General features: G+C 36.6%; 1 protein-coding gene across 4 annotated transcripts in view; it reads left to right on the top strand.

Annotated features, from left to right (window-relative positions):
- LOC135211106 (uncharacterized) overlaps window positions 1–14,201 on the top strand; it is a 67,783-nt gene extending 53,582 nt beyond the window's left edge. The window contains exons 5-6 of one of the 4 annotated variants that reach the window (XM_064244190.1): window positions 3,704–3,868; window positions 11,962–14,201. In XM_064244190.1, coding sequence (XP_064100260.1) covers window positions 3,704–3,868; window positions 11,962–12,498 — 702 coding nt within the window. In that variant the 3' untranslated portion in view covers window positions 12,499–14,201. Of the gene's footprint in view, window positions 1–3,703; window positions 3,899–11,951 lie in introns of all 4 variants that reach the window. The other 3 variants (XM_064244189.1, XM_064244191.1, XM_064244192.1) reach the window with 3 other exon arrangements.
- Window positions 14,202–24,322: the final 10,121 nt, after the last annotated feature.

Genomic DNA, 24,322 nt, shown 5'->3' with positions numbered 1-24,322 from the left:
CATGATACGTTCCGCATTTTTTGTTTGTAAGGACGCACTTTTAATACGAAATATGTGACGCTTCTGGCTAAAGTCAATCAACTGGAGGCGATTCACTAAGAATTTTAAATCAATTTTTTCACTGCCTTGTTCTTCAGCAGCGAATGAACTTACTTTCTTGTTCTGTATAAAATTAATTGATAAATGTATGTTTCAGTTTCTTCTTACCATTAGCTGTCCTCACTATTTAGACATTACTTGATCAAATGGTTTTCAAGGCTGAATGATCTATTAACGTGTTTTGGTATTTAATGTCACATATCAAAATCACGCTGTCTCAGTCTTAAAAGCTTCCTTATATTCGGTTCAAATATATGTCTTTTATCGCCATTTTCTCAAAAATTCCCCACAACTGAACCGACTTACAAATGACGAATATATTACAGTATTTTTGTACTCGGTTGATATGAAGTATATACCCATTACGTCCTCTAACTTGGCTATTTTTGTCATGTATTTATTTTCTCTGATTGCTAACTTACATGGAATACACACCAGTACTAAAGAAAACATTATGTATTCCTTCATTTCTTTTTTGAATACTTTTGCCTTCGTAAAGAGCATTTAGACTGTCATCTCAGCATTTTGCGGATATCAATTTTCGTTTGTTTCATTCAACGTTCGTAAAACATTATAAACTCAAGATCATCCTTAAATTCAGTCTTGAATCTTAAAGTAACACCAAATCGACATTTGGCGTTACTTTAAGATTCAATATTCTATTCCTAGACCGTTACGGTATTTTGCTCTCGATCTGATTTATCGTGTAACTGCGTACAGTGGCGTCAATAACCATACCTGTATTGACTTCAGTTCATATAAATCATTAAGTCATCAATACGTGTGCAGTGATATGAATACTGTGCGTTTGCCTTCTCTCATTGCCTCTGTTTTCCTCTTAATTATAAATGTTAGTACGATAATGCTCGGATCCTTGGCAAGTCCAAACAAGTTTCATTTACAAGATATTTCGAACCAAATTTAAAAATCCGTCACTGACTGACTGATTCACTGACCCTCTTCATGGTAACAGTTCACAAATAATATCCCAATTTATACACACACACACACACACACACACACAGGATCCGAAGATTGCAGGTTCGGGTCCTGTCACGGTCGCCAACTTGTTACGAACCCCCTTTTTTTTTGGGTCCTGGTGCAGTTCTTTTATTGCACTATTTATATTCTCAGTGATGTTCAAAAATACTCAGCGTAAAATGGTCAGTGGAGACGAAAACAAAAGGGAAAACTCAACAATATTTATTCACAACAAAAATAACATTAAGTCAACCTTGTGACTGAAAAGGACGTATACTAGTCCTCAAATAATCCCGTAGTATCCCTAAACGCTAAGAAAACTAAGCCCTAGATAGAAACATGAGAGAGAACAAACGCAAGTATACATCTAAAAAGGAATATATTCATACCATGGCTGGCCAGGCCAAAATCCAAATATACCTATAGCTATAAGCGAAAGAAAGAAGGTGAAGGATAAAAGTGAGAAAACACTTAAATTCCTACCTATAAATTACAATCTAAACACCCTATTATAACAAACATCAAGGCCGATAGGCCATAAGGACCATCAGAGTCTATAAATATAGCATTAATAGATATACATATATATGTATAGAAAAATAGATATATAAAAAAAATCAACAAACTCCTCACACAAAACAGTGGAAACTTCAATCCAAAATAAATTCAAATCGCCTTTAAGGAGGCCGTGATCCAATACATCTCAGCTCTGCAGACGAGGGAGGACATGAGTACTCAGGTAACCACGGGTGCAGGGGAGTCGGAGGAGGTCCTGCCCGACAACACAAAGACAAACTCCTACCTGGTATCTGTCTCCCTACTTGACACCTCACGAGCCAGATTGCTCCCTCAGCAGCAGCTTTAAGGTGTCCTTGGAGATAGACTGATGACTGCCCAAAGCTCCTCTAGTGCCAGCAGAACACGATGGCACTCAATACCCTAGGGAAATATATATATATATATCCACTAAGGTGGCAGTACGACGAAGTCGCAGGTGACAAAGTCAACTGCGTCGAATACAGATCACACGACGTCGCAGGTGACAGAAGTGTACCTGCGAAGGGCAGCTCCAAAAACAAGATTCAATGTTTTCCAATAATCGCCAGCTGCAGAGGTATCAGGAAGCAAAGGAAGGCCCGAACTAACTTTAGGCCGGGCACCGTCTTTCCAAAAGTCACCTCACAGGAGTCCTGCCGCACTCGAAAAATAAACAAACCACAATCGTTAACACGATAGTTCAAGCAATTAAGTGAGCGGGGAGGAGGCGAGAAACTATAGCGTAAACAAAACACTAAACACTTAACATTAACTGCCTTAAGAAATAATGTACTTAAATCTAGAACAAGGTTGACTTAAATAAATCGGAAAATTACGTTACTCTAATAATATATATATATATATATATATATATATATATATATATATATATATATATATATATAAGTCTATCACCTTTTCTTCAAGAGCCTAAGACTGTATTTTTCACTATCCAATAAAAGCAATGGGTCCTGGTCCTCTTTTAGTTTGAGGTTCTGCTCGCTTTCATTGGTCGAAAGCTTTGTAAAGTGTTTTTAAATTATACTAGAACTCTTAAAAAAAAAAAAATTATAATTGTCGACCCCTTAAAACATTGTTTGATATGCTATACCTCAAACTCACACACTTTGGGTTCTTTTAATCAATTCTAACAAAGAAGTTTATCCTTGCCTTTCTCCTGTTACACAAAACATTAAGGGAAATGAATGAATTGTATTGAATTGAATTTAATATAGAATTTAGGCCAAAGGCCAAGCACTGGGACCTATGATGTCATTCAGCGCTGAAACGGAAATTGACAGTAAAAGGCATAAAAATGTAACAGGATGGAAATCTGGCAGTTGCACTCTGAACCTTTATTAAGAGAGGTTGGAAAGTAAGATGGAAGAAAGAGAATATGGAAGGAGGTACAGTAAAAGGAGCGAAAGGGGTTGTAGCTAGGGGCTGAAGGCACGCTGCAAAGAACCTTAAGTAATACCTACAGTAGAAAATGAATGACGACATCTTAATATTAGGCCGATGCTTTGACAAGTTCCTCCTCAAAACCTGTAGAATCCTAAAGCCACATCTAACAGAATCATTTTAATCATTTCATCCTCTTTCCTTCTAGGCCGAACTGAGAGAGAATGACTGACGTATTACCAAGCCGAGATACGATCTCTTAACAAAGTTTTTCAAAATGGGTAAAACAATAAAATTTACATATGTCACTTTTCTCTCCTAAACAGATCCCAAAGGAGGCGCCTCAAGAAAAAAAATGGAGCAATTTTCTAACCTGTTATTACCTTAAATCTTTAGAAACCCATTGCTAAATCTAACAGAATTTTATTTTTTTTTCCTCATAGCCAAAACCCAAGGAAAAGGACTGACGCTTTACCAGAGGGTAAGAGACAATCCCTTGACAAAGTTCCTCTTCAAAATTTTCGAAATAAAATATAATTTTTATTTTTCACTTCTTCCTCCTAAAAAGATCCCAAAAGAGACGCCTTAAGAATCAAAAGGAGCCATTTTCTAACCTGCTCCTACCTCAAGCATTTGGAAACTCATTGACAAATCTAACGGAATGTTATTTTTCTTTTCCTCCTAGGCAAGACCCAAGGGAGAAGGACTGACGCCTTACCAGGGCAAGAAGCGATGCTTCGGCGAGTTCCGATGCACCAAGTGCAAGCGAAAATGGATGAGCGGCAACTCGTGGGCCAATTGCGGACAAGAGTGCATCAAATGTCGAATAAACGTCTATCCTCACAAGCAGGTCCGTGCCAGCACCCTCTCCCCCCCTTCCGTGAGTCCCTTGCGTTTGGCGCCCTTTTTTGTTCAGCCTCTCTCTTTGGAAGGTCTTTTTTTTTTTTTTTTTTTTTTGTTTTTTTTTTTTTACCATCTGTATTTTTGGGATCTACCTGTTTATGTCTTGTTTTAGATGCTTTTGCTTTTTCTTACAAAAACGAACAACTTTCACTGGAAATGTCTTAGACCTATGTATACTTCTAACTTTGATTCGTTCGTTCATCTGCATGGAGGCAATTTCTCTCTCTCTCTCTCTCTCTCTCTCTCTCTCTCTCTCTCTCTCTCTCTCTCTCTCTCTCTCTCTCTCTCTCTCTTGCAATTTATTTTAACCTTTTACTTTTCTATATCGTATAACCTACAAAGTATCTTACAGAAATAAAATCTAGCCACTCGTAAACCTTTAACATTGCATCCACAAATCATTTTGACTTACAAGGTACCTAACAAAAATAAAATCTAACTACTTATAAACCTTTGACATTGCATCCAGATTCATTTTGATATCCAATGACATGAATGCTGAAGTAGCCAGTTGTCAGTCAGAAGCTCAGTATCGAACTGTGAATAACTACGGTATAAAACTGCATAGAACTGCAAGTTTGAGAATTAGATTACTACAATGCGGCTCCAGTTTCGAGGGATCTCGTTTCCTCTCCAGTGCTGTGATACAAAGTGGCTCATGCTAAGACGACAGAAGTTTTCTCGAAACTGTCTGCTAATTCAACTCTGTTCCTCAAACCATGTGATTTTACTTGGTATACAAAACATTAGAATTAGAAATTCGTTAAGGATTTATCATATTTTCCACTGTTGAGTAAAACTTTCCTTTGTTTACTATGCTATAACCTTAGGAGCATGCTGTCACTAATATGAAAAATAATAGCATTAAAGATTGGGGCATAAATTTTACGGGGCAGAGATGCAAATATAATTCCGAGTTTATATATACTATTAATCAAGGAAACCCGATCGAAAGATATAATGCATGCTTTATACCTAGTTATATACAGAAGTGTATAGGAAGTATCTTTATCACATACACACACGCACACACACACATGTATATATGTGTGTTTGTGTGTTTGTGTGTGTGTTATAATATATATATATATATATATATATATATATATATATATATATATATATACATGTCTGCCTGCATGTATCTATGCATTGCATGTATGTGTGATGTAAAGATAAAAATCCGTAGCTATGGAAACGACAACATAAATGATTCGTTACAATATATAACACCATTCCCAATAGCATTTGTTACACCCAAAGTTTTTCTCTGAGGCTTTGTGAAAACCAAGGTCCATATAAAATCTTATATCAACCTGTGTTAAAACTGGTCCATCTACGACACACCCCAACACATACTGACCGTTGTCCGGGAAATAGTCTGACAAAGTTACCCTTTGAGATTTAAATAGCAAATGATTTGCTTTCTCTTCAATGTAATTGTTTTCCTTCAATTTAATAAATTTTGAATTTGATAATGGAATTTTGTATTTAAAATTTTTATCAGTGTTTTTTTATTCTTCTTCCTCACCAGTATATCTAATTTTGGTTAGGTAGAAAATATTGGTAATTGAGCTGTTTTCCTTCAATTTAATTGAAGTGAGTTAGAGCCAGGGAAATGTTTAGACTTTTGAAAGTTGTTGATGGAGTGATCCCCTTTAATTAATTTTAATTACTTATATGATTACCTCACACCTGTGTTAATGAACTTAGCCTGATTTTCTGCAATAATGATAAGATGTTTAAGGGATCACTGTTGCCTTTAGAGTATTCAGTCGTATTTTATCTGTGATGACGTTTCAGGTATCTGGCTGTTGTGAGGTAACTTCCAAAGATCAAGCTAAGGCGCAATGCTTTACTGCTCTAATGCTATTCTCCTCAAATTTATATGCATTTTCTTTTCTTTTCGAAGAAGCGAAATCTCTTCTTCATAAGCACCGTATTCTTTGGCCCCTTTGTTGGGCTTGTGCCACATAAATAGGATTCATTTTCTGAAGAATAAAAATGAAAATAATTAGAAGAAAATTTCATAGGATGCTGACGTCATGAAGTTTCGAAGTCAGTGAGCGATTACCTTTTCGATTGCAATAAAAAAAATTCATTTTTCTTGTTAGTAATTTAAGGTTTCCTTAAAGCATTCGTGACATAACTTGCTCGAAATTTAGTAAGTGGTTTGAGCCCTCACTTATGCACTGAAACTGATGTCTCGCATTATATATAAAATAATAATAATAATAATAATAATAATAATAATAATAATAATAATAATAATAATAATAATAATAATAATAACCATCAATCATCAATAATAATAATAATCAATCAATAATCATAATAATAATAATAATAATAATAATAATAATAATAATAATAATAATAATAATAATAATGTCGCAATACCATGAGACACCAGAGTTAAAGAGAAAGAAAGGGGAAAAATGGATAAGTATCAAGACCTGAAAATAGAAATAAGAAGGATATGGGATATGCCAGTGGAAATTGTACCCATAATCATAGGAACACTAGGCACGATCCCAAGATCCCTGAAAAGGAATCTGGAAAAACTAGAAGCTGAAGTAGTTCCAGGACTCATGCAGAAGAGTGTGATCCTAGAAACGGCGCACATAGTAAGAAAAGTGATGGACTCCTACGGAGGCAGGATGCAACCCGGAACCCCACACTATAAATACCACCCAGTCGAATTAGAGGACTGTGATAGACACACAATAATAATAATAATAATAATAATAATAATAATAATAATAATAATAATAATAATAATAATAACATATGACAATACACAAAGCACTACACCCAAGAGCAAATACGGACAGACTATACATAACACGAAAGGAAGGAGGGAGAGGACTACTAAGTATAGAGGACTGCGTCAACATCGAGAACAGAGCACTGGGGCAATATCTGAAAACCAGTGAAGATGAGTGGCTAAAGAGTGCATGGGAAGAAGGACTAATAAAAGTAGACGAAGACCCAGAAATATACAGAGACAGGAGAATGACAGACAGAACAGAGGACTGGCACAACAAACCAATGCACGGACAATACATGAGAGAGACTAAAGAACTAGCCAGCGATGACACATGGCAATGGCTACAGAGGGGAGAGCTAAAGAAGGAAACTGAAGGAATGATAACAGCGGCACAAGATCAGGCCCTAAGAACCAGATATGTTCAAAGAACGATAGACGGAAATAACATCTCTCCCATATGTAGGAAATGCAATACGAAAAATGAAACCATAAACCACATAGCAAGCGAATGCCCGGCACTTGCACAGAACCAGTGCAAAAAGAGGCATGATTCAGTGGCAAAAGCCCTCCACTGGAGCCTGTGCAAGAAACATCAGCTACCTTGCAGTAATAAGTGGTACGAGCACCAACCTGAGGGAGTGATAGAAAACGATCAGGCAAAGATCCTCTGGGACTATGGTATCAGAACGGATAGGGTGATACGTGCAAATAGACCAGACGTGACGTTGATTGACAAAGGCAAGAAGAAAGTATCACTCATTGATGTCGCAATACCTTGGGACACCAGAGTTGAAGAGAAAGAGAGGGAAAAAATGGATAAGTATCAAGATCTGAAAATAGAAATAAGAAGGATAATGGGATATGCCAGTGGAAATCGTACCCATAATCATAGGAGCACTAGGCACGATCCCAAGATCCCTGAAAAGGAATCTAGAAAAACTAGAGGCTGAAGTAGCTCCAGGACTCATGCAGAAGAGTGTGATCCTTGAAACGGCGCACATAGTAAGAAAAGTGATGGACTCCTAAGGAGGCAAGATGCAACCCGGAACCCCACACTATAAATACCACCCAGTCGAATTGGAAGACTGTGATAGAGCAAAAAAAAAATAATAATAATAATAACAATAATAATAATAAAAACATCTTTATCATCTATAACTTTTACACATTCATTCGGTAACACTAGATGCTAAATTAAATTGATGGTCACATTTCCAAAGAACAGAATGCCAATGAAAAAGATATTTATAGGAAAACAAAGTAAAATACAGGTCAAAATAAAGAAAAAGTAAATAAACAGAAACTGATTAACAAACAAATCCAGCCAAATCGACAGCGAAATATGGTTTTAAAAGAAAAGAAAAAGGATGGCTCTCGAAATTATCACTAATGCATCTTTGAAACTTTAATAAATCATAACTTTCCACCTGAATCTAAGCAATGTTGCATGGCGTAGCGATTAAAATATCACTAGAGCATCTTTGAAACATTAGTAAACGATAACTTTCCTTCTAAATCTGTTCGATGCTGCATGGTGTAGCGATTACAGTACAACCCTGGATAAGCTTCAAAGCCATTGCATACGACTTAAAAGAAATAGGAAATGAAATAAAAGCCATGAATACGACCACTATGCACACTTGCTTCGGACCATTTGAGGAACAAGGCAAGCCCTTCTTCCGATCATTTCAACAGCAGAAGCTTTGAATCAACTGCTTTTTTTCTTTCTTTCTTTTTATTCTGGCTCTGGCATATTTTCTCTTCAATATTTTCCTTGCTTATTTATATCATGGTATATGTTCGCATCATTCTATTCGTTCTAGTGGCTTCCAGTTTTCCAAGTGAGAGACATTTTGCTTTTCTGTGCTAAAATATTTATTTTTTATCATTTATGAAATACAAAATGAATTCCTTTAAAAATAAGGTATAAATGTTTCTTAAGTGTGTTTGGGTATGCGTAAATATCTAGGGGAAAATTTATCTTAAAAGAAACAGAATTCATTCAGCTTCATTTCCAGATTCCCTCTCGTCTTTTAAACTGCAGCTACTTCACAAAAAATTAATAAAAACTGCCTTCATCGAAAAACTGCATTGGGAATACCAATCTTGCATATGTAGCGTGAAAAATAAATAATGAACGAAACGAGGACCAGTGAACATTTGAGAATTACACATGGCACAAAAATGTTTATATCTACAATGAGCGCCTCAGCGGCGTAGTTAGTATGGTATTAGCGTTCCACCTCGGTGGTCGCGGGTTCGATTCTCGGCCATTCCGTTGAGGAGTGAGAGATGTGTATTTCTGGTGATAGAAGTTCACTCTCGACGTGGTTCGGAAGTCACGTAAAGCCGTTGGTCCCGTTGCTGAATAACCAACCATTGGTTTCATGAAACGTAAAAGCACCAAACAAACAAACAATATCTACAATGCTTTCAGAATCTTGGTCTCAGCTAACAATTCCAATTTCAACATTAATAACACTAATCTTCTTACTTTTATATTACTGTTACTCAATGGAACGAATTAGATTTTCTCACTGATCCTATTAGAAACGCAGAAATCATGGAAGTTCTCTGATTCACCCGAAAATTATGGCTATTCCGTTTTACCTGCTCGGTTTAAAATTGCTCAAAATATCTTGCTAGAAACTTGTGATCTTCTGGGATATATACCCTGCCAAATAGAACCCCTCTGTCCCACAAGGAGGAATAGTACGAGATGGATAACGTGACGTCTAGCAATGCATCAGGGAGAACGAAAAGGCTCTGCATAATTCCAATATTCACAAATAAACCTCAATACCTTAAATGCTATGGTAAACAGACCCACACTACCTGCGATAAACAGCTGACAATATCTACTTTGAAGAGAAAATATCGGCACAACTGGCCTATGATGTCATTCAGAGCTGAAAGTGAAACTGAGAGCAAAGGAAGGTTAAAGGTGTAACAGGAGGAAAACTCACAGTTGCACCATCAAAAAATTGTTAGGAGAGGGGGGATAGGAAGATGGAAGAATGAGAATAAGAATGGAGAAGGTACAGTAAAATGGAATGAAAGGGGTTACAGTTCATAGATAAATTTTCAAAGAGGGTATGCAAAGTATGTACACGAACACTGCAAACACAGTAAAAATTAGGATGGAAACTAGAGATGTGCCCAAGTATCGGTATCAGTGGTATTGGCTAGTTTTTGTGATATCGGTATAGGTGAATTTCTGGCCGATACTAGCCGATACTCTTGTCATTAGTATAGGAATTTAAGCCCTTCTTAGCTTCCTAAAATGTAGGCAGTCCCCAATTTACGACGGGGATTCCGTTCTTGAGACGTGTCGTAAGCCGGAACATTATCGAAAATCGTAAAAAATCCTAAGAAAACAATACTTTTAATGCTTTGGTTATATTGAAAACTATGTAAACTGCATTTTTAATGTGTTTTTCATAAAAAAAAGAACCTTCACATATTGATTATTTTGCCTTTTTGAGTCATATTTCTTCTGTCGGATCAGTGTCATAAGTGCCGTAACCCTGGAACATTCATCGTAAACCTGGAAATAATTTCTGATGAATACAACTGAAAAGTGTCGTAACCTTGGAGCGTTGTAAGACAAAACTGTCGTAAACCAGGGACTGCCTGTATATATATTAACAAAGCCCGCCAAACAAACTATATATAATCATATTGTGTATATGTTCATTATTTATCTTTTAAAAACAGATGGTATCTTAATACTATAGGGTGTATTTAACAATCTATTATTGTAATTCTAATTTTAATTAACTATGGTTGTGTCTATCTCTATCAGCAATGAGTCATTGCCATTCTGTTGGAGTTGGGTACTATTTTAACATGTGCAGTACAAGTATGGTATAAGTGAATGGTGCAATGAGTTACTGTACTGCTACTGCTGCAGCTTGGGATTAGACACGTGCAGTTTATATAACCCTATTATATGACTTTTCAACTTTTCAACATTGTCCGTGGTCTGTTATCTTGGAAGGAAACTTCTCTCGCTCCAAGGACGCCATCTATTAGTGTCAGTTCGACTTGTGTTGAAAATGATAATAATTATAAGCATCAAAGTCCAATCAGAGAGAGAGAGAGAGAGAGAGAGAGAGAGAGAGAGAGAGAGAGAGAGAGAGAGAGAGAGAGAGAGAGAGAGAGAGAAATTCTACCTGTGTTGAAAATAATAAAAACTAAAAGCATCAGTGGGTGTCCAATCATACGAGAGAGAGAGAGAGAGAGAGAGAGAGAGAGAGAGAGAGAGAGAGACTCTACCTGTGTTGAAAATTATAGCTATAAGCATCAATCAATGCCCAATCATATAAGAGAGAGAGAGAGAGAGAGAGAGAGAGAGAGAGAGAGAGAGAGAGAGAGAAACTCTACCTGCGTTGAAAATAATAACTATAAGCATAAATCAAAGTCCAATCATATGGGAGAGAGAGAGAGAGAGAGAGAGAGAGAGAGAGAGAGAGAGAGATTGTTAGATAGACATCAACTAATTATGTTATTTGTAAGGAATTTTTGAAGACATGTAAAGTAGTAACCATGTCACAAAAGATCGGCTTTAAGAAATACAAAGCATTTGATAATGTTAATATATATAAATTCAACTGCCAGTAACAGAAAAATAGTAGGACTGGAGCTAGTAGTAGTAGTATCGACGTCTGCGTTGGAATCAGTTAATACAAATATGTCACAAAGGTTTATGAGCAAGAGAGACGAAGGTTTAATTATGCCTAAATATATATGCTACACACACACACACACACACACACACACACACACACACACACACACACACATATATATATATATATATATATATATATATATATATATATATATATATATATATATATGAAGACTAGAAAGCAACACGAAAGTCATAGCAAAGTAATTGTTAAAGAGAAGAGTTAAATAATAGTGTAAAAACACCGCAAAGGTCGTATAATACCTGTCCCATAAGTAGTGGTAAGAGAGCATGCAATTGCACTCTATTTATCGAAACATGCATGCATCGATTTTGCTTTCCCTCCACTAACCCCTCGCATGTGGGAAATAATCCAAAGACAATTTTTCCTGGACGTAACCTAAACTATAATTTGACTTCATTACTCAAATCAAAGTCTTTAGTATAAAGGAGCCATCCTATTGCTGTAGCTTCCTGTCAATAATTAAAGGAAATTGTGTTTCATGGCCATGTCACCCAGGACATTAACTCTTATACGTCCACTTGTTCACATGTCTCTTCCCGCAGCGGCCTCTAGATAAGCCTGACGGGCTGGATGTGTCCGACCAGTCGAAGGTACACCCTCAACACCTGTGCGAGAAGTGCAAGAGCCTGGGGTACTACTGCAGGAGAGTCAATTAGAAGTCACTTAGAAGATTCGTCAGCAGGAGGAGCTAGTGCGGGAAATGATGGGCTCGAGAGTCTAGGTAAGAATGTAGAGTTCCAAGATGCAGTGGCCGTCCAGAACAGAGGTTTCATACCTGAGGAATTGGACCTCTTCGCCGTGGACAGTTGGGTCACAGCAAAAGCGTTAGAAACCATGACAAGATGGTCAGAGAACCATTTGGGAAAAATCGACCGTTCTGTTACATCGTCAGTTAGGGATGCAAAGTATTCCAGTCCAAATATATTAGCTTCCTACCCTATCCAGAGTTCCTTGGATAGAGCTGGAAGCCTTCAAGATGAGGTACTTCTTACCCCGGCTGATACACTCCAGCAGACCGCTGCAACTTGTCCGTATCCAACTGCAGGTTCTTCAAGATTCCAGGACCCTACCTTCGACCTATTGCACTAGTAAGGTTTCAAACGAATATATTTTTCACTTACGACATGTCTTCAGTTAAAACAACGACCAATCACCGAAGTTGGAGAAAACTATAAAATCTCTTTCGACAAGGCAGCTCACAAAAGAGAAATCCCTACTTTTTATTTTAGCCTTTAGAACTGTTTTCATGACCCACAGCAGGTTTTAGATTTTTTTTCTTTTTTTTTTTTTTTTTTTGGCGAACAGGGTGAGGGTTCTGCGCAGCTGCTGCGGGCGGCCTGACGCCCTCAATCCATTTGCTTGTATGAAGAAAGAAGCCTCTTGTAAAAGAACGCTTTCTTTGGCAATTTCCTGTCGTGGGTCATTAGTCCAAATAGCTACGTAGCTAAACTGCAGTCCTTCTATGTAACTTATCTTAAGGGAATCCCGAGTTTAGTTTTATTAGAGTACGTAACCATCATAATATTATTTATTGACGAAGCAAATTTCTCCGTCTGTCTATCTGTCTGTTGTCTCTCCATCTCTCTTACCATTTTTATCGGTTGTCTTGTTGTAACACTTTTTCTTTTTTTAGGTTTCAGTGTCCATCTGAAAATGACTTATGTTGTCTTTTATAAGATATGTCCTTTTTTCTCTCTCTCTCTCTTGCGAAGATTTATTATGCACAAGCTGCATTAGGATTGGCAGAATCACTCATGACAGGTTTAAGTATACCTCGTATTTTATCATTATATCATATATATATATATTTGTATAACATATATGCTTTGTATATTAGTCACAACTAATAAATTAACTAGGTACTTAGTGTGGCCTTTCCCGAGCTGATTGAGAATGTAATGTATATTATATAATTCCTTTGATTATGATCACGCATTTGATATGAATATATTGCTGTTTTGGAAGTATACTTTTTTCCATTTCCTAAAGAGTTAGTCGCGTAAGATTTTCTGTTCTTTTTTTTAAAAGAGGAATTCATGGTAGTCAGCCCAAGAAAACTGATGTTCATTTTCTTCCAACTCAAAGTCCACCAACTTGCATTTCCTAATTTTCCTAATGTTGTTCCCGTGAATTGGGGTTTGCCATAATCGGTGTCTTTGTAAGGACTTGCTTTCGTTGACTTCTTGTTAGACTTACGGGATCTTTCCGAGACAGTGACCTCCAAGTGTTTTAACCCGGTATGTATCCACCTTTTTGTTTAAGCCCGTTGGGCATGACCGTAAAAACATAAAACTAATGACTGTAAGATAACGACCCCAGAACTTTGCTGGGGAGTCACTATCCAGGAAAGATCCGAATTACGTTTATAGTCTTGTATTCTTCGACGACTTAAAAAAATTACTTATTTTTTGGTGTATGTATTTCGTGTTTTATTTACTTGATTTTGTTTTTTCTTTTTCTTTGGCCACTGGGATTGACCCTTGGCACGGCTGAAAATGGTGCTATTAGCTTTAAGTCAAGGAATTATAGGGGGATTTTATTATTTTTTTTTATCTAAAGAGGGATTTCTAAGCACTTCCTAGTGCAACTGTTATAGGTAGTTTGTTTCATTTCTCATGCTGGGATTTATGAAATAAAGGAAAAGAAAACCGCAAGGTTGTCCTTAAATTTCAAAATTGTCGGTTGAGAAAATATCAGAGTTGCATAATTTCTCCGTAATAGAATCAATTGGAATTTGCCCGATTTGTTTTCATGCTCGCTATACACACACACACACACACACACACATATATATATATATATATATATATATATTATATATATATATATATATATATATATATATATATATATATATATATTATATATATATATATATATATATATATATATATATATATATAATATATATATGAAATATGAAAGTAGTGTGTCTTCATCGAGATGTAAGGCAAGATCCACAAAGAAATACTTTATAAAAATTCCTCATATATATATTTATTTACTTATATAAGAAGTTTTATAACATGTATTTCATTGTGGCTCTAATCTCTCACACGCACACAATATATATAATATATATATATATATATATATATATATATATATATATATATATATATATATATATAAGGCGAGCCTGTTGATGACATATTTACTCTGAAAAGGATTTGCTTATTTCTGCCTCTTTGACTTCAAACGTTCTGGTAATTTTGCCCTTTTTACTGTAAGCGGTTGAATCATCCCCTTGCTTCTGAATATCTGATCTCTTTAATACTTTATGTTGCATTTCATATTGCTCGACTCCATTTATTTCTAGTGCATTTTTATCTCCTTCATTTCTAGTTCCTCAGTGAGATTCACTTAATCGCTCAAGTGATCGACACTAGAATTTCCTTGGAATATATAGCCTTGTATGATGAGAAGAGTTAACTTTACAATGTACGAATCGAGGTCAAGGTGGAATTTTGTTCCAAAAATATGGGGCCACATCTAGAAATCAGATTACCTTAAAGAATGGTATAACGTCAAGAAACTGGATTACATCAAAGACTGGTAAAACGTCAAGAATTTGGATTACATCAAGGAATGGTTTACATCAGAAATTGGTACCTCAAAGATGGATTACATCAAGGAACTGGGTTACATCAAGAAATTGGATTACCTCAAAGAATGGTTTTAAGACAAGAAATTGGATTACATCAAGGAATGGTATTGAATTAGGGGAATTGAATTACATCAAACAATGGTATTACATCAAAGAATGGGATTGCATCAAGAAATAGGATTACCTCAAAGAATGGTTTTACACCAAGAAATTGGATTTATTAAGGAATGGGGTTACATCAAGGAACTGGATTACATCAAACAATTTGATTACCTCTGAGAATGGTATTACGTCAAAAGCTGGATTACGCCAAAAAATTTTATTACATCAAAGAATGGTTTTACATCAGGGAAATTGGGTTACATAAAGGAATGGAATTACATCGAGGAAAACCAAATGGGTGTTCAATGAGATCCCCATGAGACACGTGAATCGAAAGATGGATCCGGGTTGCAGGAGAGAGAGAGAGAGAGAGAGAGAGAGAAATGATTGGCTGTCAGTAAACGCGCTTTTTGTTGGCCTTTTGTTTTTTTAATGAATAAGAACAAAGGCTTCTCTTACAAAATAATTTATGACAGACTAAATATTCTTGCCAGTGCGTTTTGCTAACAAAGAAAAATTTATCAAATATCCTTTTCAGCGACTCGGTGACTTGACAAGCCTCGACGACTGACGACTGGCGTCTTGTGCAGCGAATATGAATGACGCTAAATAAACAAAAATACTAAATTCAGTTTTTCACGAATGTCGTCAGTTATTCACCATCTTTGACTGTGATTCAAGTTCTCCATAGTTCCTTGCTATCACTTCTATTGTACCCATAGAGTAATGCTGAGGTGATTATATATATATATATATATATATATATATATATAATATATATAATTTAAAAAATTAACATATATATTATATCTATATATATATATTCGTATTACCCTGTAAAGGAAAATAAAAACATAGTATCTCAAACGTTATCTGTGCGCATTAGCCTCAAAGTGTGACGATTTGTGAAGGTGATACGATTCCTTCTCCAGGATCTGAACTCAAGTCTTTTTTTTTTTTATTTGTATTGCAACAACAGAAATAATTCCTCCACAATTAATTCCTTCCAATCGCGACGTCTAAGCCAAGTTAAGAAGAGGTCATTAGTTGCACGCGAGTTCATGAACGAGTTCACTGATCTCTCTTCGGGACTCTGACGTCAGCAGACAAATTGCGGTCTCGAAGCGCGATGCAAATGAGGAGGCCAAAAGGACGCGGGTCGTAGCTCATTTGTCTGTCTGTCTGTCCTATTTCAGGCGTCGGTTATTTTCAAAGACAACCAACCTTCTGCTACATCATCACTCGTGGGGGTCGGGGGCTGGTGGTCGGTGTCCTAACGTTGAGTAACATACTGCAATGGCGCTACGTCTTAAAGATACAATAAGGATCTCCGATTCATTTTCTCCTTTTTTCTCTCTCTTTTTTTCTTTCTTCTTACAGCGGAGGAACCAGGAAGTGTAAAAATGAAAGAGTAAAAACTCAATAAGCCGAATTTCAATCAGCTTCTTACTGACGTTGGGTAACATAAATGAAATGGTGTTATTCTATTAAACATCATACAAAGTCTTCGATCTATCTTCTCCGTTATGTCTCTGCTATATTCGTTCTTCTTTCAGCAGACGCAACAGGAAGTGTAAAAATGAGAGAGTAAAAAATTAACAATCAAATGTGACTTGGTTGCATCATATTGCATCATACATATTTGAGCTGACAGACTTGCGCCTATCGGGAGACGCTCACGACCTCTTGCAGACATAACCGTTTTGCTATCGCGAGATTTGAGCCTTGAAACATTTTGCAACTCAACGCCTAATGAATCATTTTCAACCCAAACAAATCTATATGTATAATGCGTGCGTACTTCAAGGGACAAAAGTTATTCATACAAACAGATGAACATTTAAGGATATTTTCGTCAATAGTATAATACAAAGCGTCTAAGCCTGGCTGTGGATGATACAAGGCCTGAATCACTCTCGTAATTCACAATTAAAAATTTTTATAAAAAAAAAAAAAAACATTCTAATTCTCAGTGAGAGAGACTTCTCGCGTTTTGTCTTCACCAGAATATCAAATACAATAGACCCAAAAGCTTGACGGTGACGCCAGATTGTGAGACACCAGAAAACAACAACCTACGCCTTGTCACTCCAGTTACGTCGCATTGCTGAAGTGCTCAAGTGTCCTAAAGGCATACTCCTCGCGAATATCTTCCATTAGCATCTTGTAGACTCATAAAAGATCAAGGACCTCCTAAAATGATGTTATCACCAGTTTAGTCAGTCTCCGAAGTCAACTCGGCTACTGTATGTTTGGAGGGAGCGTTCGCTGCCGCCCAAGAAAAAAAAATACTGTTGCTTAAAATAACTCCCAGACGAATATTTCTTCTCTCTCTCTTTCTTTCGCCGTCGCTTCTCGATGTTCTGCAGACACCGACGCTTCTCTTTATTGACATTTTGTGCTCAGTTTGGGAGTTTTCGTGGATATCGTTTTTATTCTAAGCTGTAATAAGATACTGCTTGGGTATCGCTTACAGCACATATACTACATATATAAAATTATGCAGACAATGACACTCTAAACGTATTTGTTCTTATTTGTATGAACATTCTTGCGGACACAGTTATATATATATATATATATATATATATATATATATATATAATGTGTGTGTGTGTGTGTGTGTGTGTGTGTGTGTGTAGTGCTCACGCATACTTGGTGTATATGCGTATTCAATTTGCCTGAAACTCTTGGCTTGACAAGTATTTCCTTTACATTCCTGTCGAAATTACTCAGGAGTGGATTTTCTCTATTTTTGTGTCACTAATTTATATAGCTAGATTGTGGAAGCTTTGAATTAAAAAGCAGACTATGATGATATCTGACGAATGTGCTTGTAATTATATTCATTACCGAGTTAGTTTCATCGTGTGACTGTCTGACATCTCTCTCTCTCTCGTCTCTTCATCCCCTTCTTCTTCTTCTTATTCTTCTCTTCTTCTTCTTCTTTCTGACAATTACCAGATGGAGTCGCAGATGAGCCTTTCCGGCGTTTTCTTGTCGATTCATTATTATTATTATTATTATTATTATTATTATTATTATTATTATTATTATTATTATTATTATTATCCGAAAATTAACTGTTGTGCTCTATGATGATCGCATAAGCGACAGTGATCTTGGCCACGCTGACTCATTTCCATTCTTTACTAAACTTCAGAGACGACTATTTTCCGAAGTGGACTGTTCTTCGTCCATCACTTGAAGTGACTCTGCTAATCATTTGCCCCTTACTTATATTCTTGTGAAACTGAGGCTGTTAAAAAAAAGAAAGAAAAAAAAAAGATACCAGGGATCTCCACTGAGCGGGCAAATATTTGGCTTTTGTCATCCAAGGATCATGCAATGCCGTACAGTCCTTTTATTTGTAACATGAAGCTACCTACAGATATTTGAATGGCATTTCGTACGACTACATTGTTTTTCTTCTTTTTTTTTAAGACATGACAGCCCCGTTCAAAGAAACTCTGAGTTGCAGTTTTCACCAGGAAATGGCACATAAAATAAACGCAGGCGTCCGACTGAAATTGGTTTTAAGCAAGCGATCTTGAACTAGACACAAAAACCAACTTCCTGTAAGTGTCAAATATCTCATAAGGCCTCTCAGAGCGGTACTACGTTGTGTTGCGCACTACACAGGCGGGCGGAGATGCTAAGAGCTGGCGGGAGTTTGGGTCTAAAATTAGGTTAGTGTATTCTTCCGCGGGTGTTTCCCTGCCGCCCAGGAACTGGGATTATTATACACACACACACCCATACACCCTCTTTCCTGACCCCCTTCCACATACTGTACACCTTAAACCACACTCTCTCGTCATATATACAACTACTACTACCGATTCCCTCCGTTCTACCGTCGCCCGACTCTGCCAAAAGCTCAGCAACCTCATTCCTGAGCATAAGACATTTTTTGGGTCAAATTTGTCGGTTTTCTTTTTTTATTATTTATTTTTCATTTGAGTAAACAGCTCAGGTCTGGGTGAACTTATTTCTTATCTAGTAATCCTTTATTTGCTTTTACTTCGCTTACTACAGCGCATGAATATTTTGTTGATGAGCTCATCGGCGCCCTACATCTGTTGTTAACTTTATTTACTTGAAGTATTTTCTGAAGAGTATTAACAACTGAATACAGCACTATCACTCATTCGATAGACAGCACAAACAAAGCCACACCAGGGTTAAGCTTAAAACGCGACAAGTGATATTTTCCATAAATAGATGGTAGTGTCGTACCAAGAAGCTGGCCAAGAAGCAGGCTGTGTTTTAGGATATTTTAGAAGAAGCAATGTTTCGAGTTTTTTTTTTTTTTATCAGCGATACTCTCAACGACGATGTACGTCGCTGTGAAAAATAGGCCTAAAACATCAGCTTTCGAAACGCGCTTCACAAGACGATTTACAAGAGAACACAAAGACTAATTAACACCCTTTTTTTTCGTAACCTGCAAATGAAAATAAGAAAGGTGCTTGGCCGACTTGATGACAAGATTGGGTAAACTAATAATGATAGACGGAACGGCCACTTTGGACAAACGAAAGCATGAATCACCTAGCGGATTTCTACATTGCCTACGTCATGTACACACACCGAGTCTGTGCGTTGGCGCACATACCTGTGTATTTGTATCTGATGCCAAAACCATAACGATTCTGGGAACAGGAAGTCATATATCATGTTTTATAAGACTGTTGCCAAAATAAAGTTGCTGGTTGAAATAAGTAAACAGGAGGTAATCCAAACAAAAATATTTTTATGAGTTGAACCACCGAGCTTGAAAAGGACGAGAAAAGAAAACATGGCGATGCAACGAAAATCAAACACAGTGGGTTACCCTTGCCCACGAGAGACTATCGCTTCTACTCTGTTGCATAACAGGAAAAAAATCCTAATTGACAAGCCAGACGATGTCGATGTTTTGCAGCTCTTGAAAAGTTAGTTAGACGGTCCCTTGATTGCTAAAATGATGAATGACTTACTTACGTCATTGAATAAATCTGTGCGATGAGCAATGAAGTTTAAATGCAACAACACGAGAACTAATAAAATGTTATACAGTTTGGCAGAAGGAAATTAATGTTACGAGAAAACAAGTTTCATGAGAATCTGTCTGAAGTAGCAAGGGCAAAATACCACAGAAAGTAAAATAAATAAACAAATAAATAACGCCTATGTACACAAGGCTGTCATATTGTCTCTGTCACTTTTCTCAAAAGGTCGTTGCTCCTGACAGACTTAACTGAGCAACAGGATTAGTTTCAACCACTTGTTACCAAGAGGATTGCCAGTCTCACAAGAACACTGAGGGTTGTTGTTAAAAGTCTTACAAAAGTCAAGCGTCATATCAAAGGCTTTCGCAAGATGAAATTGTTGTCTTTATCATGCAAAACACTCTTCTTCTTCAAGTCCTGCCACTTGAAGCAGGTCACTGAAATTTCAGCTTTGGTAGAGCTTCTGACGTCGCATACTGTCATCCTCCAAAGCTCTCTCTCTCTCTCGTGAAAGGTGTCACTTCTAATTCATTGACGACATTCAACTAAGAGTTTATATACCATTTCCTGATGTGTTAGAAATTTCTGTCTTTTATACAGAAGGACTGGCCGTAGGTTTTGAGGCAGATTATTCTAATGAAATTTCACCAGTTGGAAAAACAAGCACAAAAGACTTCAGAAAGTTTTGCATGAACTTTTTCATGGAATTAATGTTCGCTAATAACTATTAAAGTGAAATTAATTAATAGAGTAAATATGGCTGTAAATTCCAAGTAAAATACTGTCTTGTACGTTCGCTTATCACAGAAAGTTAAGCGTATTTAATTATATTATACTATTTCCAGAATCCAAAGCTTTTTCTCTCTTCATGCTGAGCGATACCAGTACAATACTATATGGATACTGTGTATCGCCTCCGTTCTCCTTACATGACAGGCGAACCGATTTTTTAAGGTAGCCTTAGTCCCATAATCTTAGTCCCAGTTTTCATACCATATTTTCCACCAGACATAGTTTTCATTTAGCTGCTGGGCACTTCTTTCCCCTTTTGCGATATATATATATATATATATATATATATATATATATATATATATATATATATATATATACATATATATAATTCTCTGTAGAATCTACCTTCTTTTCCAAATAAAGATCCCTTGACATTACTCCACAACTGTATTTCTTATAGTAACCTCTTGACTCTAGGTAACTTAGTCTCTTCCATTAATGCCACGAGTGGTGTCATCGGCATAATGTTGCTTAATATTTAAGGAGATTGTTCACTACTTTTGTTTGTATGTAGTAGTTAGTTGGAGTATTACCCAATGTGCTTCGTTTTTTGCCTACGATTAGGTTATGTCCCCAGTTGGTATTCACATCAAGTGCCTTAATGACTTCTAAGTTAGTTTGTAAATCTTATCATTTACGTATGAATCCTACAACTCGATTTGTACTTAAAGATATAAAGTTAAGGTAATTTATGAGACTCATACATAACAGTAACACGCTTGTGCGCGTGAATCTTGGTGCAGTGATTGTTATGACCGTTAATATTATAAATACGATAAGTAGGTGAGGTTTTCTTGCCTTTTTTTAAAACTCGAGTACGTTAGATCTTTGAGTCTTCCGGTTATCTACTATATGTTCTTAGTGAAAGGCACAATAATAACTTCCAAGCATCATAAAACTTTAGTATACTTATATAAGGAAAAGCCCGTAGCACAGAACATTCTGGTCATACCGGGAACTACACCAAGAACTGTATCAGATAAAAACTGTATTGTATGCCATACTGAAATGAACATTGCATAATATTAACCGAAGGACTTACACTGGCATTGCATGCCAGAATGTAATATCCTAGATATAGAATATTATGTCCAGATGTATATGTTTTCATCACGCCATGTCCTTATTTACTACATAACGAGTGAGTAGGGAAAAGTATCTCAATGCAATGCCTTTTTTCAGCTTGGGGTGAAAGGGCAAGTTAAATGAATCCTCTCGATAAGGATAGCTGTGGCAAATGTGACTCGAAATGAAAAGGGTATGGTTTTGTAGTATTAAATAGTGACCAACGGCAAAAGAAATAAAGGAAAATATTGAGATACTTTTCCCCCTCGATTAAGTGAAGGGAGGAGAAAGAGCCCACCCTGTAAAAGGGAGCTTGGCTTCAGAGCGCTTTTCTCGCCAGAGTATTACACTCGCCAACGCGGAACCCCGTTGCCATTAACTGATATTATGACTTTTCTATGTATATATAAGGTGGTAACAGACTTTTCGTCTATATGAAGTAGATTATTGAAACCCTCTTCTTTCTCAGTTTCCAGTTATATTAATATGAACTCCTTTCGCTTCATCTACCTTGGTTATAAGCCTTACCCGAGGTCGTCATTACCAGTCAACTTTGTCCTCAGTGTGTTCGCTGGGCCTTTTTGAATAAAGGGAATGAAGTGAAAGGTTTTCACTTTCTGACTTGATGTTTATCCAAATCGCACGCGCATATGGGAACCTTGTCGCTATATTACTACACATGGATGGAGGGGAAAAAAATTGTATTTTGAGGCGTGGCAGACAATGCAAATGATGGTCTTGCCGTAAACTCGTGACTTTCACGGAGACTTGAAAATGTCCACTTTTTACAATACATTTTTTTTTAAGGATGAAGGTGAACGTAAATAAATTTCTCAAGCACGATTACAACGAAGATCATTTCGACTGCAAGAACTGCAGACGCAAATGAAAGCCCTCAGTACAATCCAAAGAAGTCTCTCGAGGTTGATAAATAGGCCATAAAACAAATTTGAACTTTTCATACAGAGATCTCCAGAGGCACTGGGAAAGGGCACTTTTGAAGAGATACATACGGTTTGACAATCAAGTGAAGCAGCATCAACAATGATAAATTTCAACGATTTACTGGCCACATAATGATGTAGGGAATTAGGTCTACTGAAAAGAGCTACACACTTAATAAAGAGACCTCAAGAGACTTCGAGCTACTGCCATCAAGTGCACAATAGCCTTTGTTATCAGGATTGGCATTCCACTTCATATGTCACTGGTCAGAGTTTTCTCTCTCCTGTTGTGTAGTAATACACCTCTAATCATCGCAATTCCTGCTATATCTCTTAGTGCAGATGCATGTTATTTTTTCTTAGACTGATGTTATCGTTGTTGCATGACGTAATTATTGCAATTATTGTATTTCTACGAACCTGTCATGGAAAGGTGTACATATTTTTCTCTGGCTAAATCTAAGCTTCTTGTGTGTGTGTGTGTGTGTGTGTGTGTGTGTGTGTGTGTGTGTGTGGGTAATAGACTGGCTTATGCGTTACTTTTCATGATAAACTCCAAAGGGCAGTGCCTGGTTAGAGTGCATTTATTATGCCTTGTTGTTTACTTTATCTCCTGTGCCTTCTGAAGCACAAAGGATTTCACGTTGCATTTTTTTTCTAATTTAATCAATGTTTATCACTGTTACCTTGTTATTTTATAGATTTGTTGGCATGGCACTAATACTGTACAATTATGTATGTAAATATAGCACGAAATCTAGGATTTGATTTTAAGTATTCAGCATTTAGTGAATTTCATGTCAAGTTTTAGGATATATGAGGTTCAAAGACTCATTGTAACCCATATATTTACACTCAATAGGTTATTTATATTCTATGGGACTTTTAAGCCAGTATTAATCTCCACAGAAGTTACAGTGGATTAGGACAAAATAACCTATCTATATTCGCCAAATTGTTCCCCCTTTCATTTCTCTACAGCCAATTAGAGCTCCTCTTTTAGTGAACAGAAGTTGTTAAATAGTAGCTATTATTTTACTTAGTCAATGATGCTCAACACTCAATTTCCTGTGAGCGTATTTTTAAGGCAATTTCAGATACCTAGGCAACACGGTTTTTTGTTCCAAAATGTTTTATGTACTTTGTGTGTTTTCTGAAGTATCAACGAGGAAAAATAATTAAGTGATAAATGGTTAGAAAGCTTTAGGTCAGTACCCGGTGTGCCTGCCATAGCAGTAGTTGGTGGGTCTCCTATTTCACAAATGGTCATTCACTTAAGAAGATACAAAACTAGGCCTACATGTCCTACACCTACAGATCTTTCAGTGCATCATTTATTACTCAACTGCTTTTTAAAACTCTGCACCACGTTTTCCTCCATTGGAATTATAGTTTTTACTAGAATT

Source organism: Macrobrachium nipponense, chromosome 4 (assembly GCF_015104395.2).
Source record: "Macrobrachium nipponense isolate FS-2020 chromosome 4, ASM1510439v2, whole genome shotgun sequence".
In the NCBI taxonomy this organism is placed as follows: domain Eukaryota; kingdom Metazoa; phylum Arthropoda; class Malacostraca; order Decapoda; family Palaemonidae; genus Macrobrachium; species Macrobrachium nipponense.
This window is presented reverse-complemented; position numbering and strand designations above follow the sequence as displayed.